The 13369-nt window shown below is 41.0% G+C and overlaps 1 protein-coding gene across 1 annotated transcript in view; it reads left to right on the top strand.

Annotated features, from left to right (window-relative positions):
• The window catches only part of PIP5K1B (phosphatidylinositol-4-phosphate 5-kinase type 1 beta), a 280318-nt gene that overhangs the window by 184023 nt on the left and 82926 nt on the right, over positions 1–13369 (top strand). Inside the window, exons 8-11 of the mRNA XM_084899520.1 lie at positions 7121–7332; positions 9197–9280; positions 9403–9451; positions 12875–12959. Of these exons, the coding sequence (XP_084755646.1) occupies positions 7121–7332; positions 9197–9280; positions 9403–9451; positions 12875–12959 (430 nt within the window). The remainder of the gene's footprint in view (positions 1–7120; positions 7333–9196; positions 9281–9402; positions 9452–12874; positions 12960–13369) is intronic.

The raw sequence follows: 13369 nt of genomic DNA, 5'->3' as shown, positions 1-13369 counted from the left end.
GTGAGAGGAGCAGTCTTGTGTGCATGATTGGAAAAATACAGTTACAATCTGAGGTCAAATTGTATTCCACAGAGGAGCACTGGTAATGTACTTGGGTCTTCAGAGGGAAGACATGTTCCCAACATTCTGTTGAGATCATGAGTCTAATTTTCATGGAGTTAAGTGTCAAGATAGGCTTTGAAGACCCAGTAAAATTTTTTAAATATAGTAACAATCTTCCAGAGGCAACAACATGAGCAAAAACATCAGGGCTTCCATCTTCAGGGCACATTTAGGGGTAATTAAGGGATTCCAGTTTGACTCGCCTGCAGAGTGACTCTAGGCAGGTATTAAATAAACAGAAGTTGTCTGGAGCCATAGGAGAGAGGACCTTCAGTGTCAAATTGAGGCATTGGCACCAAGCAGTGAGGAGGGAGTAAAAGCTTTGAGTAGGGGTGTGTTGGGACCTGGTCAAGCCAGGGTGTCAGGACTGGATCAGAAAGGAGAAAATAGGGAGTTGAAATCATTAATGAGGAGGAACATTTTAATGATAGAAGCTGAAGGATTGGGCAATTTAATGAAAGGAAAAGGAGATGTGGAGTCAAATCCACATTAGAATGGTTTCAAATTAAAGAGAGAAGTGAAGGAAAAGAACTGCTTTGGGGAAAATAAGAGTGTAGAGTTGCAGCAAGACAGTGTATGGAAGTTTCCAGAGGTCATCAGAAATATACAGGAATGGACCTGGTCAGTGTGGCTCAGTGGTTGAGTGTCGACCTATGAACCGTGGTTTTATTCCCACTCAGAGCACATGCCCTGCTGAAGGCTCAATCTCCAGTGTGAGAGCATGTAGGAAGCAGCCAATCAATGATTCTCTCTCATCATTGATGTTTCTATCTCTCTCTCCATCTCCCTTCCTCTCTAAAATCAATAAATATATATTTTGTAAAAGAAATATATAGGACTAGAATTAGGAGTGTGTTCATAATAAATATGACATTTTAGGAATTGTCAAAAAGACATAATAGTTGAAATATCCCTCTAAATACTCTCAAATCTATCCACTTCTCCATTGAATTTCCTGCTGCCCCTTCATTCAAGTGTCATATCCTCTCACCTGCACTATTGAAATAGACCCCAGTCAAAAGCAAGAGCCCCTGGTGTGGGGTTTCTTCACAGCACCCTGATTTTTTTCCTCCCAGGCTTTATTCCAATATGTAACTCAGGCTTGTGTAATTTTGAGAATGGTATAGTTATCTGTTTTGCTTACCCCTAAGATCCAACAACTTTCATGGTACTGGGCACAGATAAGACACTCAGATTTTTTTTCCAACAAAAAAAGTGAATATCAGTACTGAATAGCAGAAAAAGAAAAGAGTTGAAGAGAGAACTCTGGTGAACCTTCTTGAGGCCACAGAAGGAAAAAGTGGGAAAGACAAGTAGGCAAAGAACCAAGGAAGGCAAGACACAGCTGAGGCTCATGGAGATTCTAGGAGTGTCAGCCATGGTTGATTCTACAGGTGGAGGAGGAGCAGGACCAGAACAGCTCACATTTATTGGGTGCTTTCTCTGTGCCAGTGACTGTCCTAAGACTTGGTGTGGATTCATCCAGTCTTCACACTAACTTTGTGAGATAGGTGTCTCTATTCTCTCTATTGCCCTGATGAGTACTGAGACCAAAAGAGGTTATATACTTTGCTCAAGGACAAGGTGGGGGAAATGAGCCAAATCCAGCCAACTAGCCCCAGAGCATGGAATCTTCACCACCATGCAGCCATTTCAGCTCCTTCTAGCAGCAGGACAAGTAACAGTGCCAGTATGAAGGAGTGTGGCAGAGAATGCAGAATAGTAGGACCAGCTGCTCTTTATGACCTTCAGCCATGAAGAGAGGACAGCAGTGTCTATTATTCTTCATTAGAACATCTACATTAAGTCTCCGAATTTACAGAAACTGTGTGAGACTAGAGCATTCCTTGATGCATCATTGGCCCTGAGAGCTTGGAGAATATGCTTTTATTTCAGGAACAGATTTCTTTGATCACAGCTTCAGGATATTATACCAGCTGCTTTGACATCATTGACTTTTCTTTTTACTACATTCCAGGGTTATTATTGACTTAAAAGAATTCTTGAGAGAGAGACAAAAATCTGGCTTTGACAATAAAAAGCATTATGGTACCCAGCTTGCTTTCTGCTTTGCATACATATATAAACCCTTTCTGCCTTCATATTTTTACAGCTGAGGAAATAGGGTTTTGCCCAGGCTAGATGTAAAAGCACCTGAATTTGCATTGCAACCTGTGTTTTGCATAACAAATGCACAGATAGGCAGACATTCTGGAAAAAAACAACATGTGTGCCTGAGTGACAGACTAGACTGATTGATTGGTGGCTGTCACATTGCAGGATGTTGCATGCTCTCAAAGCTCACAATGTTGAGATTTTGGAAGGTTTATGGATTCCTTTAATTAAAGAACTGGAAGGATATGAATAACAGAACTACTTTGTTCCTAATTGGTGCAGATCTGCAATGCTCATCCCTAAAATCTGTTCCCAGAATTTTTCATTACAGAAGTTTTAAAATTTGATTTAAAATATATGTACAGTTATACTTTTCTTCTTTAACTTTTTTTTTTTTTTTTTTTTTTTTTTTTTTTTTTTAGGGATGATGACTTTGCCTCACCAAATTCTAACTATCATGTCCTTTCCATACAATGGGATTGGAATTGAATATTTTTAAGGTTTTTCACTCTGAAAGTAGGAGCCTGACATTCTAAAGACAATTTGGCACTGTTCAAGGATGCTGACAATCCAGTTTAAGAGTAAAGAGAAAATGAATCTTTTACAAATTTATTTGTTGCTTTTTCTTAATCTCTCAGGATCATATCAATTAATGCAGAAAAAGCATTTGACAAAATTCACCCTTTTTTTTTTTTTAATAAAAATTCTCAGTAAAATGGGAATAAAGGGATCATACCTTAACATAATAAAAGCCTTATTTGACAACCTATAGCCAACATCATACTCAATGGGCAAATACTAAAACCATTTCCCCTAAGAATGGAAACAAGACAGGGATGCCCACTTTCGCCCCTCCTGTTTGAAATAGTATTAGAAGTGCTAGCCATTGCAATCAGACAAGAAGAAATAAAGGTATCAAATTGGAAAAGAAGTAAAACTCTCCTTATTTGCAGATAACATGATATTGTACCTAAAAATTTTAAAGACTCCATAAAAAAAAACTTAGATTTAATAAATGAATTCGGCAATGTAGCAGCATACAAAATTAACACCCAGAAATCTTGGCATTTTTATACACCGATAATGAACTCACAGAAAGAGAAACAAACAATCTCATTTACCATTGCAACAACAAAAAAATAAGGTACCTAGGAATAAACTTAACTAAGGAGGTAAAAGACCTGTACCCAGAAAATTATAGGGCATTAAAAAAAAGAGATAGAGGAAGGCATAAACAAGTGGAATCATATATCTTGTTCATGGATTGGTAGAATCAACATCATTAAAAATGTCCATACTACCCAAAGTAATCTATAGATTCACTGCAATCGCCATTAAAATACCAATAGCATATTTCACAGACCTAGAACAAACTCTCCAAAAATTAATATGGAATTTAAAAAGGCTGCAGCAATCCTAAGAAAGAAGAACAAAATAGGAGGGAATCACAATACCAGATATCAAGCTATATTACAAAGCCACTTGTTACCATTTACAGGGGAAGAAACCAAGACACAGGGAGGTGCTATGAACTGCCGAAGATCAGAGTCCATGCTCTTTATTCTGCATGTCCTTATCTCACAACTGCCTCTTATATGATGCTGGCACAAGAACAGACATATGGACCAGTGCAACAGAACAGAGAAATTGACCCAAGCCATAATGCGCAATTAATATTTGACAAAGGAAGCAAGAGCATACAACAGAGTCAAGACAGTATCTTCAATAAATGGTGTTGGGAAAATTGGACAGATATGTGCAAAAAAAAAAAAAAAAGAAAAAAGAAAAAGAAACTAGATCACTAAATTATACCATACATAAAAATAAACTCTTGAAGTTTATTTTTTTAAAATCAAATAAACCAGGATAAACATTCGGCCACTTAAAACATTGGGATAGCATCAGTAGCTGAAATTGGACCACAGCCTAATTGTGTACCACTTATAAAATGCACATGTTCTCTTTGGCCTGTCCTTGGGCAGGAAAAGAGACTTCAAGTACAAACAAAGCAGTTCAGGTTGGACAATGAATTAAAAATATAAGAAAAATTATTTTCTAAAAAGGCAAGCAGAATTAATGTGTCGATAGCTTGCAGGAGAAAAATGAAACAAGTATGGTGGTATCAGGAGTGCCTTTCAATCTATACCACTCTTCACTGTATGCTCCCAGGCCTGTTAGGAACTCACCACATCGTCACCAGTTCTGATTAGCATTTGCTTTTGAAGCCGTTTCACCACTTTGAGGGAATCCTTACCAAGCAGTAGTTTGGGCTTTTAGGGCATAAGGCTATGGTTTTGCTCATTAAAATGGAGACTGTTCCCTTAAATCACGAGGCCATCATTTTATAGCCTCTTCACCAAGAATTGCTGTGTTGCCAGCTGACCTTTTCCCGTTGAATATCCAAGTTATACCACCAACCCAAAGCTTTTAAAGGAATCAGGATTCACTGATAAGCAGCTAGAAATAGTCATGTCTTTGTTGGATTTTTTAGGAGTTTTTTTATTTCAGAAGTATAACTCCAGGGGTGTTTATTTCAACCTAATATCTATAATCTCTCACACTAGCGTGAGCAGTGAATCACCATGACCTATAATTATGATGATAATAGCTAGCAGTTAATTGAGCTCTTTCTTTGTGCCAGGAATTTTTCTAGGCACTTTACCTGCATTGCCATATTTAATTTTCAAAAGCACCCCATGCAGGAGGTGATAGCATTGTCACCATTTACCAGGGAAGAAACCGAGACACAGGGAGGTGCTAGGACCTGCCAAAAGTCACAGAGTCCATGCTCTTTATCCTGCATGTCCTTACCCAACAGTGTAAGAAGGGACCACTAGCACTGATAATGTGATATGAAAATTGGCATCTGCAGGTGGTGATCCTTGTGCAGGTCTATGGAGCTCTTGAGTGGACACAATTGCCAAGCTGTCCATTCGGTATGGCTAATAAAAGGCCTAAGATCCCTTTGCACATGTTTCTGTCTGAAGTAAGCACCCAGTCTCTGTTCATGTTTTCTTTTAAGAATCTGGGTTCATGGCAACCCTGATGCAGAGCTGCCCTGTCTTCTTCCTTGGCTCTGTGCTACTCTGTGGAGGGGCAAGGCACTCAAACCAATCAGGGGTTCTGATGCCATAGTGTTGAGACCATGGGGAAAGCTGTTCCTTTCACCCTTTCTTCCCCTTCCAACTGGAGTGCTCCTCCTCAGGTTAGGGAAGCTGGGTCCACATTACTATTGGGCCACTCTCTTGACTCTTGGGTTAGAACGTTTCATGGCCTAAATTACCTCGTCAGTAATAAGATTCTCCTCTCAGCTCTTGTCTGCCTCCTTTCTGAAAGTTCCCAATTTAGTATCTAAGAGATGAAGGGTGAACCATGGAGTAGTCGATATTCCTTTGCAGCCCACTTTCCATTTTCCTCGTTGACAGCCAAGATGTATGGCTCAGAGATAACCCATGTTTCCAAGGCCACATGTGCTTTGTTCACAGAGCCTGCTCTCAAATGGTCCATGAAGTGGCAGCCACAGGTATGCAAATGCTCAGGCCTGACCCCTCTTTATAAATAACTGATCAAAAAGCAGTTGGGCTGAGGGAAAATGAGAAGCTAGGAAATTCTGGATATTCAATTGCTGGTTAAACAAGTGCCTATAGACTCTGCGCCTCAAAGGCATTTCCTAACTAGGTGACAAATTACCAGGTATGTTCAGAGTCAGCTGTGCCATCATTCAGAATTGTCTTACTTTCGGGCTGTTTTGAGCAGCTTTGTGTGTGAAATGCCAGGCATTAAAAAATCTATTGTTCTCTGGCTGGTGGTGCCCGTCTTAGTACCATAGGGTCTTGGTTCCAATTCCAGGTCAAGGGCATGTACCTGGATTGCCAGTTGATTCCCAGCCCGTTGGGGCATATGTGGGAGGCAACCAATTGATGTATCTCTCTTACATAGATGTTTCTCTCTCTCCCCCTTCCCTCTTTCCATTCTCTCTAAGAAGCAATGGAAAAAATATCCTTGGGTGAGCATTGACAACAACAAAAAAATCTGTTATGGAGGAGAATCATATACAAACTACTAGAAAAATAATTTTATCAGGAAAATACCCCATTTTCAGGTGCTCCTCTTAAACAATCTGCATCATTGAAGAAGGGTCAGAGCCTCATCTAACTTGAAAGCCATGTTGACTTCCTCTGATCTTGACCTTGTTTCCCATCACTTTCCTGTCAGAACACCACTATCTCTCTGGCTGCATCCAACTGGTTTTAATTCATTCTCTTCCCCACTGTTTGCCAAGTGGATAATTAAGCAGTAAGTCATGTTCTCTGTTGAAATCATAATTTTTAAAAAGACTGCCACAGAACCAAATGGCAACTCGGAAAGGCAATCTTTGAAAAGACCAATGAACTCCCACAAGATTGAGATGTTGAGAGCAAAATCAGGACGAAAATATTCCAGCTGAGTCTTCATGCTGAGGAGGGCACAAGTTGTAGAAGCCATTGGTTTCTGGTTTCAGTCCAGCCAATGCCACTTACGAGCTGTGTGGCATTGAACAAATTACTTTATCTCTGTGTCTTCTATTTTTTCACGTGTGAAATAGAGTAGAGTTGTGAGGATTGAACCCAAGTAAACCACTTAATACCTGGCACAGGGAAAGTGTTCAATACCATTAGAGTAACATTTGTGGAAAAGGTGTGCATAGTTTAGATGCGCATAGAAATACTACCTTGGACCCATTATGATAATCCTTACTGCACATGACCTAATAATTTTTATTTTTATTTTTCCTTGATCAGCCACCCTGCTAGGAGGGACGCAGGAGCTGTGTGTCTGTATAGCTAGAGCTCACTGTTCCTGTGTAGATGAGGCTTACAAGCCATTGGAGTTGACCGGGTTCCTGGTTCTTTTTCTTACCCAGGTGCTAGAAAGCTTTAAGATCATGGACTATAGCCTTTTGCTGGGAATCCACATCTTAGACCATTGCCTCAAAGAGAAAGAAGAGGACACGGCACAAAATGCTCCGGATGCGAAGCGGCCTGGGATGCAGAAGGTTCTCTACTCCACAGCAATGGAATCCATCCAGGGTCCAGGGAAATCGGGGGACGGGATCATCGCAGAGAACCCGGACACGTAAGTGCAGCCACCCGCCCACAAACCCTCTTGGCTGGGGCCGCCCACATCATAGAGAGATGAAATGCAGTCATGTTACCTTCGTGGTGGCTCTTTGGGAATAGATTTCTACTCAATGCTAAAATGAACTAAGCCGGGTTTCAGTTCTTTCTTTTGTTTGTTTGTTAGTTTGTTTCCAATGAAGATACTTTAATGGAGGGTTTCCTAACAGAAGTGGGGGTAGGGTGAAGGGAAGCAGCAATAGCTAGTCGGGACTTAGAGACTAGTACCACTCCAAGGTGCGGGGACAGCGGGAGGAGCCGCACGGTCCATGGAGAATGGGTGCCAGAGTGAACTGTGGCTGTGGGACACAGCCATTGCTGGAACCCTGGGCTGAAACATGGAGGGAACAGAGAAGAAATATCTGGGTGTCTCTCCTCTCATACTCTGTTCTCTTTTTAAATTAATCTTTACATTCAGTTTTATTATGTATTAGTTTCATATGTGCAGCATAGTGGTTAGACAGTCATATACTTTACAAAATGTTCCCCTTGATATCTCCAGTACCTGCCTAAGCCAGGCTTCATTTCTATCCTTCTGTGGATGACTGGACGGGTAGCCATTCTTTGAGTTATTGTTCTTTCACCCACCTAGTTTTCCCCCTGCAAAGGCTCTATTATTTAATGATGGCTGAAAATATTTTTACCCCTATTTACTACATATGCCAACCATCCATCATACTTTGAATTTAAATAAACATGTACTTAAGCAAATACATGATTGGAATTATGTCCCCAATTAAGAGCTTCTTATCTGCCTAAGAGGATTCTGTTGTACTAGACCTCTCCCCTGGCAGATGTGGTTCGTCGCCACTGCCAGATGTGATAGTAACTTTGGGATTAGATAGCTTATTGTATAAAGTGAATACTGACTAACAGAAATACTTACAACCAAAGAAAGTTATTGAAATGGCTGACTGTATCACATGTGTGTTCCAGCTGAGCAAAGAGACTGAAAGAAAGAAATCATTTTCCTTGTCTGTAAGTGGCTTCCTTCTCGGATTCTTCAACAATGACTAAACCACAAGCATATTTCACTTTCATCAAGGAAGTTCATACATATTAAACTGGGGGGGGGGGGGGGGGAGGGGAATCCTTGCCTGCAAATCCATCTAAATGTCAAACAATCAATTAAACAAGTTACTTATTTTCTATCGGTATAGTGAAAGATTACAGTCATTAAAATATATATATTACTTGCCCAGCTGGTATGGCTCTGTAGTTAAAGGTCATCCCATGCACCAAGGGGTCACCAGCTCAATTCCCGGCCAGGGCACATGCCCGGTTGCAGGCTCAGTCCTCTGTAGGGGATGTGCAGGAGGCAGCCAATTGATGCTTCTCATTGATGTTTCTATCTCTCTCTTCCCTTCCTCTCCCCCTAAAATAAATAAGAGCATATTTTAATATACATTGATGTCAGAGAGGTTATCTTTGCACCGTGGATTCCTTATACATTTTTTCTTTGTGCTTTTCTGTATTTTATTTTGAAATCTCATAGTGTTGCATTTTTAAAAAGCAATATTTTAAAATATTTTAAAATTCTTGCTCATGGCTTTAAGCTAGGAATACTTTTAAAATTGTACTCTTTCTACCCAGTACTCCAGAGCTGACAGCTTGGGTGTCACTCTGATCTGTGGGAACTACATCATGCTGGATTCCAAGGAAAACTTTAACTGAGACCAGGAACAAAATGATGAAGGGAGAGAGAGAGAGAATCCAGAATTCTTAAAGAGAGTTCATTGTTATTTACAGCCTAATTATTAGAAATGACTTTTAACTTTTTATTCTTATAATACAAAATATTTTCTCTTTTGCTCTTTCAACAGAATGGGAGGGATTCCAGCTAAAAGCCATAGGGGAGAAAAACTGCTTTTATTTATGGGCATTATTGACATTCTGCAATCATATAGGTAAGAAATTGGGGGGTGTTTTTTATAATTTCAAAAAAGTAAATCAACAAAAGATTCTGAAAATTCACCAAGTGGGGGGGATTTTACATTCTCATTTTCTTTTTCTGCCCATTTACACTTAGGCTAATGAAGAAGTTAGAACATTCCTGGAAAGCGCTTGTTTATGATGGGGTAAGTGGCTATCGTGTTCCTTATTACACTGTGTATTCCTCTGATTTCTCGGAGACTTCAGAGTGTGTCTGGAAAGCTGTGTCACTAGACTTGGAGAGGAAACAGAGTCTTTACAACCTCAGAATCAGGCTAAGCTCGTTCAAATCTAAGACCGAAGGTAACATAACTTGGAACAGCTATTCCAATAGAGGCCATCCAGTCTGGTAGTGACTTAAAGGGCAGGAAAAGAAAAAAGATATTGTTTCTGTGTGAAATATGAAGAAATTAGGGGTAAATGGAGACTTCTCATAGGCACTAGGAAGACTAGTAGGATAGTTGAAAGTTCTCACAAGATCAAGCTACAGAGGGTTTTGAACCTGACCTTGATGGCAGCCCTGGATTTGAACCCTACATTCACCACTTGACAAGCCATGTGACCTAGACACATTGCTTGTTATGTTTCCTCTCTTAGTCTGACTTCTTAGCTCTACCAGGGAAAAGTCATAGTACCATGTACCTGCCTCATAGGACAAATCTAAGGATTTAATAAATAATGTACCTAACACTTAATAAGGGCATGGGAAGTGAAGGCCTTTCCATTGTTATTGATTTATACATGACTAAAGCTGAGAAGATAATGTCTTTTGGACCAGAATTGGTAGAACAAGAATATAGTTATCAAGAAGCAGCCTCTCTCTCTCTCTCTCTCTCTCTCTCTCTCTCTCTCTCTCTCTCTCTCTCTCTCTCTCTCTCTTTCTCTCTTTCTCTCTTTCCCTCCTTCTTCCCTCCCTCCTTCTCTCTTCTTTCACTCTCCCATTCCCTCCCTCCCTATTCCCTGCCACCCCCCACCCCTGCACACACAGGTGTTCTTATATGATGTTAGACTTGAACTTCCTGCCGCTGAAAGAACATTCACTGGTCTCAGCCTCCCTCGGTTAATAGCTTGAAGTGACAATTCCAAAGAATATATGGGTCCCAGATTTGCTCACAAAATTTTAAAAGCTGTTAACAGATGCTTTCCTTTGAAAAGGGATAAATTATAGGCGCTGTTCTTCGCCTAGCGCACGTACTTTCTTTGTTCTGAGGAAGACTGGTAATAACCTTTCAGCAGGAAATCTGCATTTTGTCCACAGGCTGTGGAATGACGTCAGTGGGAATGCACGTGTAAACAACAGGTTCACAAGTCTGTTTCTGAGAATTGAAGTGAGGCTGCTTATTCAGATCAAAGATTCCTTCTTTAAGTTTTTCCCTTAGCTGAGAAAAGTAGAGAGTCCATAATGCCTTCAGCATGGAAGGGAGAGAGAGAACATGCTCTCTCGCACCCCCTTCTGTTTTCCATGACATTAATTCCTGTTACCAGATGAGATTGCTGATCAGAATGGCCTGGTCTTCTGTTGGTCAAATGCTTCTAAGAGACCCCTAGTTAAAACACATCTTCTTCGTCTTTGTGTGTGTGTGTGTGTGTGTGTGTGTGTGTCAATCTTTTTAAGACACTCTCTGTTGATTACGTATTTGTGAAATTATAAGCAATAATTAAGATGTATGTCTGTTAACAAACGTGCCTCTGATTTAAACAACTAGAGGCCTGATGCATGAAATTCATGCAAGAGTAGGCCTTCCTTCCCCTGGCTGCTGGCACTGGCTTCCCTCTGGCACCCAGGACCCGGGCTTCCCTCGCAGCCCAAGCTTCCTCCAGAAGGTCGTCCAGAAGGACATCTGGTCTAATTAGCATATTATACTTTTATTATTATAGACTAGTGCCCCAGTGCATGAAATTTATGCACAGGGGTTGTCCCTCAGCCCGGCCTGCACCCTCTCCAATCTGGGACCCTTTGGGGGATGTCTTGACTGCCCATTTAGGCCCGATCCCACAGGGCAGTCAGACATCCCTCTCACAATCCAGAACCACTGGCTCCTAACGCTAACCTGCCTGCCTGATTGCCCCTAACCACTCTGCCAGCTGGCTTGCTCATCCCCAACTGCCCCCCACCAGCCTGCTCACCCCCAACTGCTCACCCCCACCTGCCCTCCCTTCCTGGCTTGATCGTCCCTAACTGCCTCTGCCTCTGCCTCTGCCTTGGCCCCACCACCATAGTTTTGTCCAAAAGGTCTTTTGGAAGGTCTCCCAGTCCAATTAGCGTATTACCCTTTTATTAATATAGATGTATCTTCATACCAAAGAGAGCCACAGTCCAACTTCTCTTGGAAGGCAAGGCTGAGTCTTAATCACCTTGCTCCCTACGATGTTTCTCAGTTACTGTACTTGTGGGGAATGTGTGTCCACCTCAGACAGGAGCTGCCAGGATGCTGGGGGGAGAGCATGTTCAACCAGTGGGATGCTTCCCACCACATTGACAGCATCCCCAGTAGTCTACAGGGCCATTATCACTTGGCAAAAGAGGGCTGTTCTATTCAAAGTCCTTCATAACATGCTGGTCACAGAATCACCTCATGCCTCATGTTAACACCCTGTCCCACAGATGAAGAAACAGAAACACGGAGCCACTCTTTTCCCATGGTCACAAAAGCTTTTGAAGTTAGGACTCACACCAGCACCAGGTCTCCGTACCTTTGGGCCAAGGTGTGTTTTCTCTTCCAGATCCACCGCAGACACTTGGTTGAATCAAAACACATTTTTAGAAGTTTTCTTAGCAGAATACACAATCCTGGAAACAAAATGGACCATTAAATAAGCAAATATACTATTCCCAGGATATATCTCTTGGAGAGTAAATAGATGGTTAGTGAATGAACATACAGAATTAACGTCCTTCATCAATCCCCTTTCCTGGATTTGTAATAAAATTGCCCCTTCCATCCTAGACTCCTACCAAGCGTTAGAGAATTGAGTCAACAATTTAATGCAGTTCATTTCTACCTCATTAGATAATTCAGTGCCACAGGAGTTGTCAGTCAGCCTTGTCTCCTAGGCCTCTTCCCAGTGTCAGTGCACCTTATTGCTGAGAGATGGAACCAGCACACTTCCCCCCCCCCCCTAGATATCACTCTTACATTAGGGTGGTTTTGCTTGTTTACCTCCCCAGTTTTTATTCTAAGTGTTCCCCTTGTCCCAATGACTTGAGGCACTAGCTGCCTGTCTGTAGAAAAGAATTGAAAAGCCCCCCAGGGCACACAATGGAATAAGGGTTAGTTTGGGTTTATAAAGCAGAGCCTTTTTCACTGTCTCTCACCTGCCCCTCTTAATACTTTATTTCCTCATGAGTATCTGGGATCTTTGCTCCGATTGAGTCTTGTGCCCCCTCCCGCAGCCCAAGTTCTGGGCCCCACAGGACCCAAGCACTGCTCTTTCTGGCTCTCCGCTCCCACACCTTCTGGTCCCCTGGTTAAGGCCTTGGCCCACAGAGAGCCAGTGCATAGATCTTTCTTTGAGCTTAAAATGAACTGTCTGAGAGGTAAACTCCGCTACCTGATTTGTCTTTTCAGGACACTGTTTCCGTTCACAGACCAAGCTTTTATGCAGACAGATTTCTAAAGTTTATGAATTCCCGAGTTTTCAAGAAAATTCAAGGTAAGATTCTTAATGATTTTTTTTTTTTTACTTTTAGCACTTACATGCTGACTTCAGTATGTGTATCTTTGCAAGATTTTTATTGGAAGAGTTCATTTACTTTCCAGAAGCAGTAATCAATAATTATATTAAGTGTCGCAGTCAGGTATTTATTGATATCATAATCATTAAAGTCCTATTTTGTAATGGGAAAGCTTGGAAACTGCCTAAATGTTTATCCCAATAATATGTTGGTTAACTAAATATATTATGATATAATTAAGTAATAGAATGATATGCAACAAATAAAATTATATATTAAAGGTACACTTAGTCCTTAATAGATTTATGCCCACCTAAATGTACAACACAATTCTAATGGAATATATAAAAATGTTAACAGTGAATATTATCATAAAATATTCTTCAGG

This window comes from Pipistrellus hanaki (genome assembly GCF_964339955.1).
Source record: "Pipistrellus hanaki genome assembly, chromosome: 11".
Lineage (NCBI taxonomy): Eukaryota > Metazoa > Chordata > Mammalia > Chiroptera > Vespertilionidae > Pipistrellus > Pipistrellus hanaki.
Note: the sequence above shows the minus strand (reverse complement) of the source record. Positions and strands in the feature narration are given on the sequence as shown.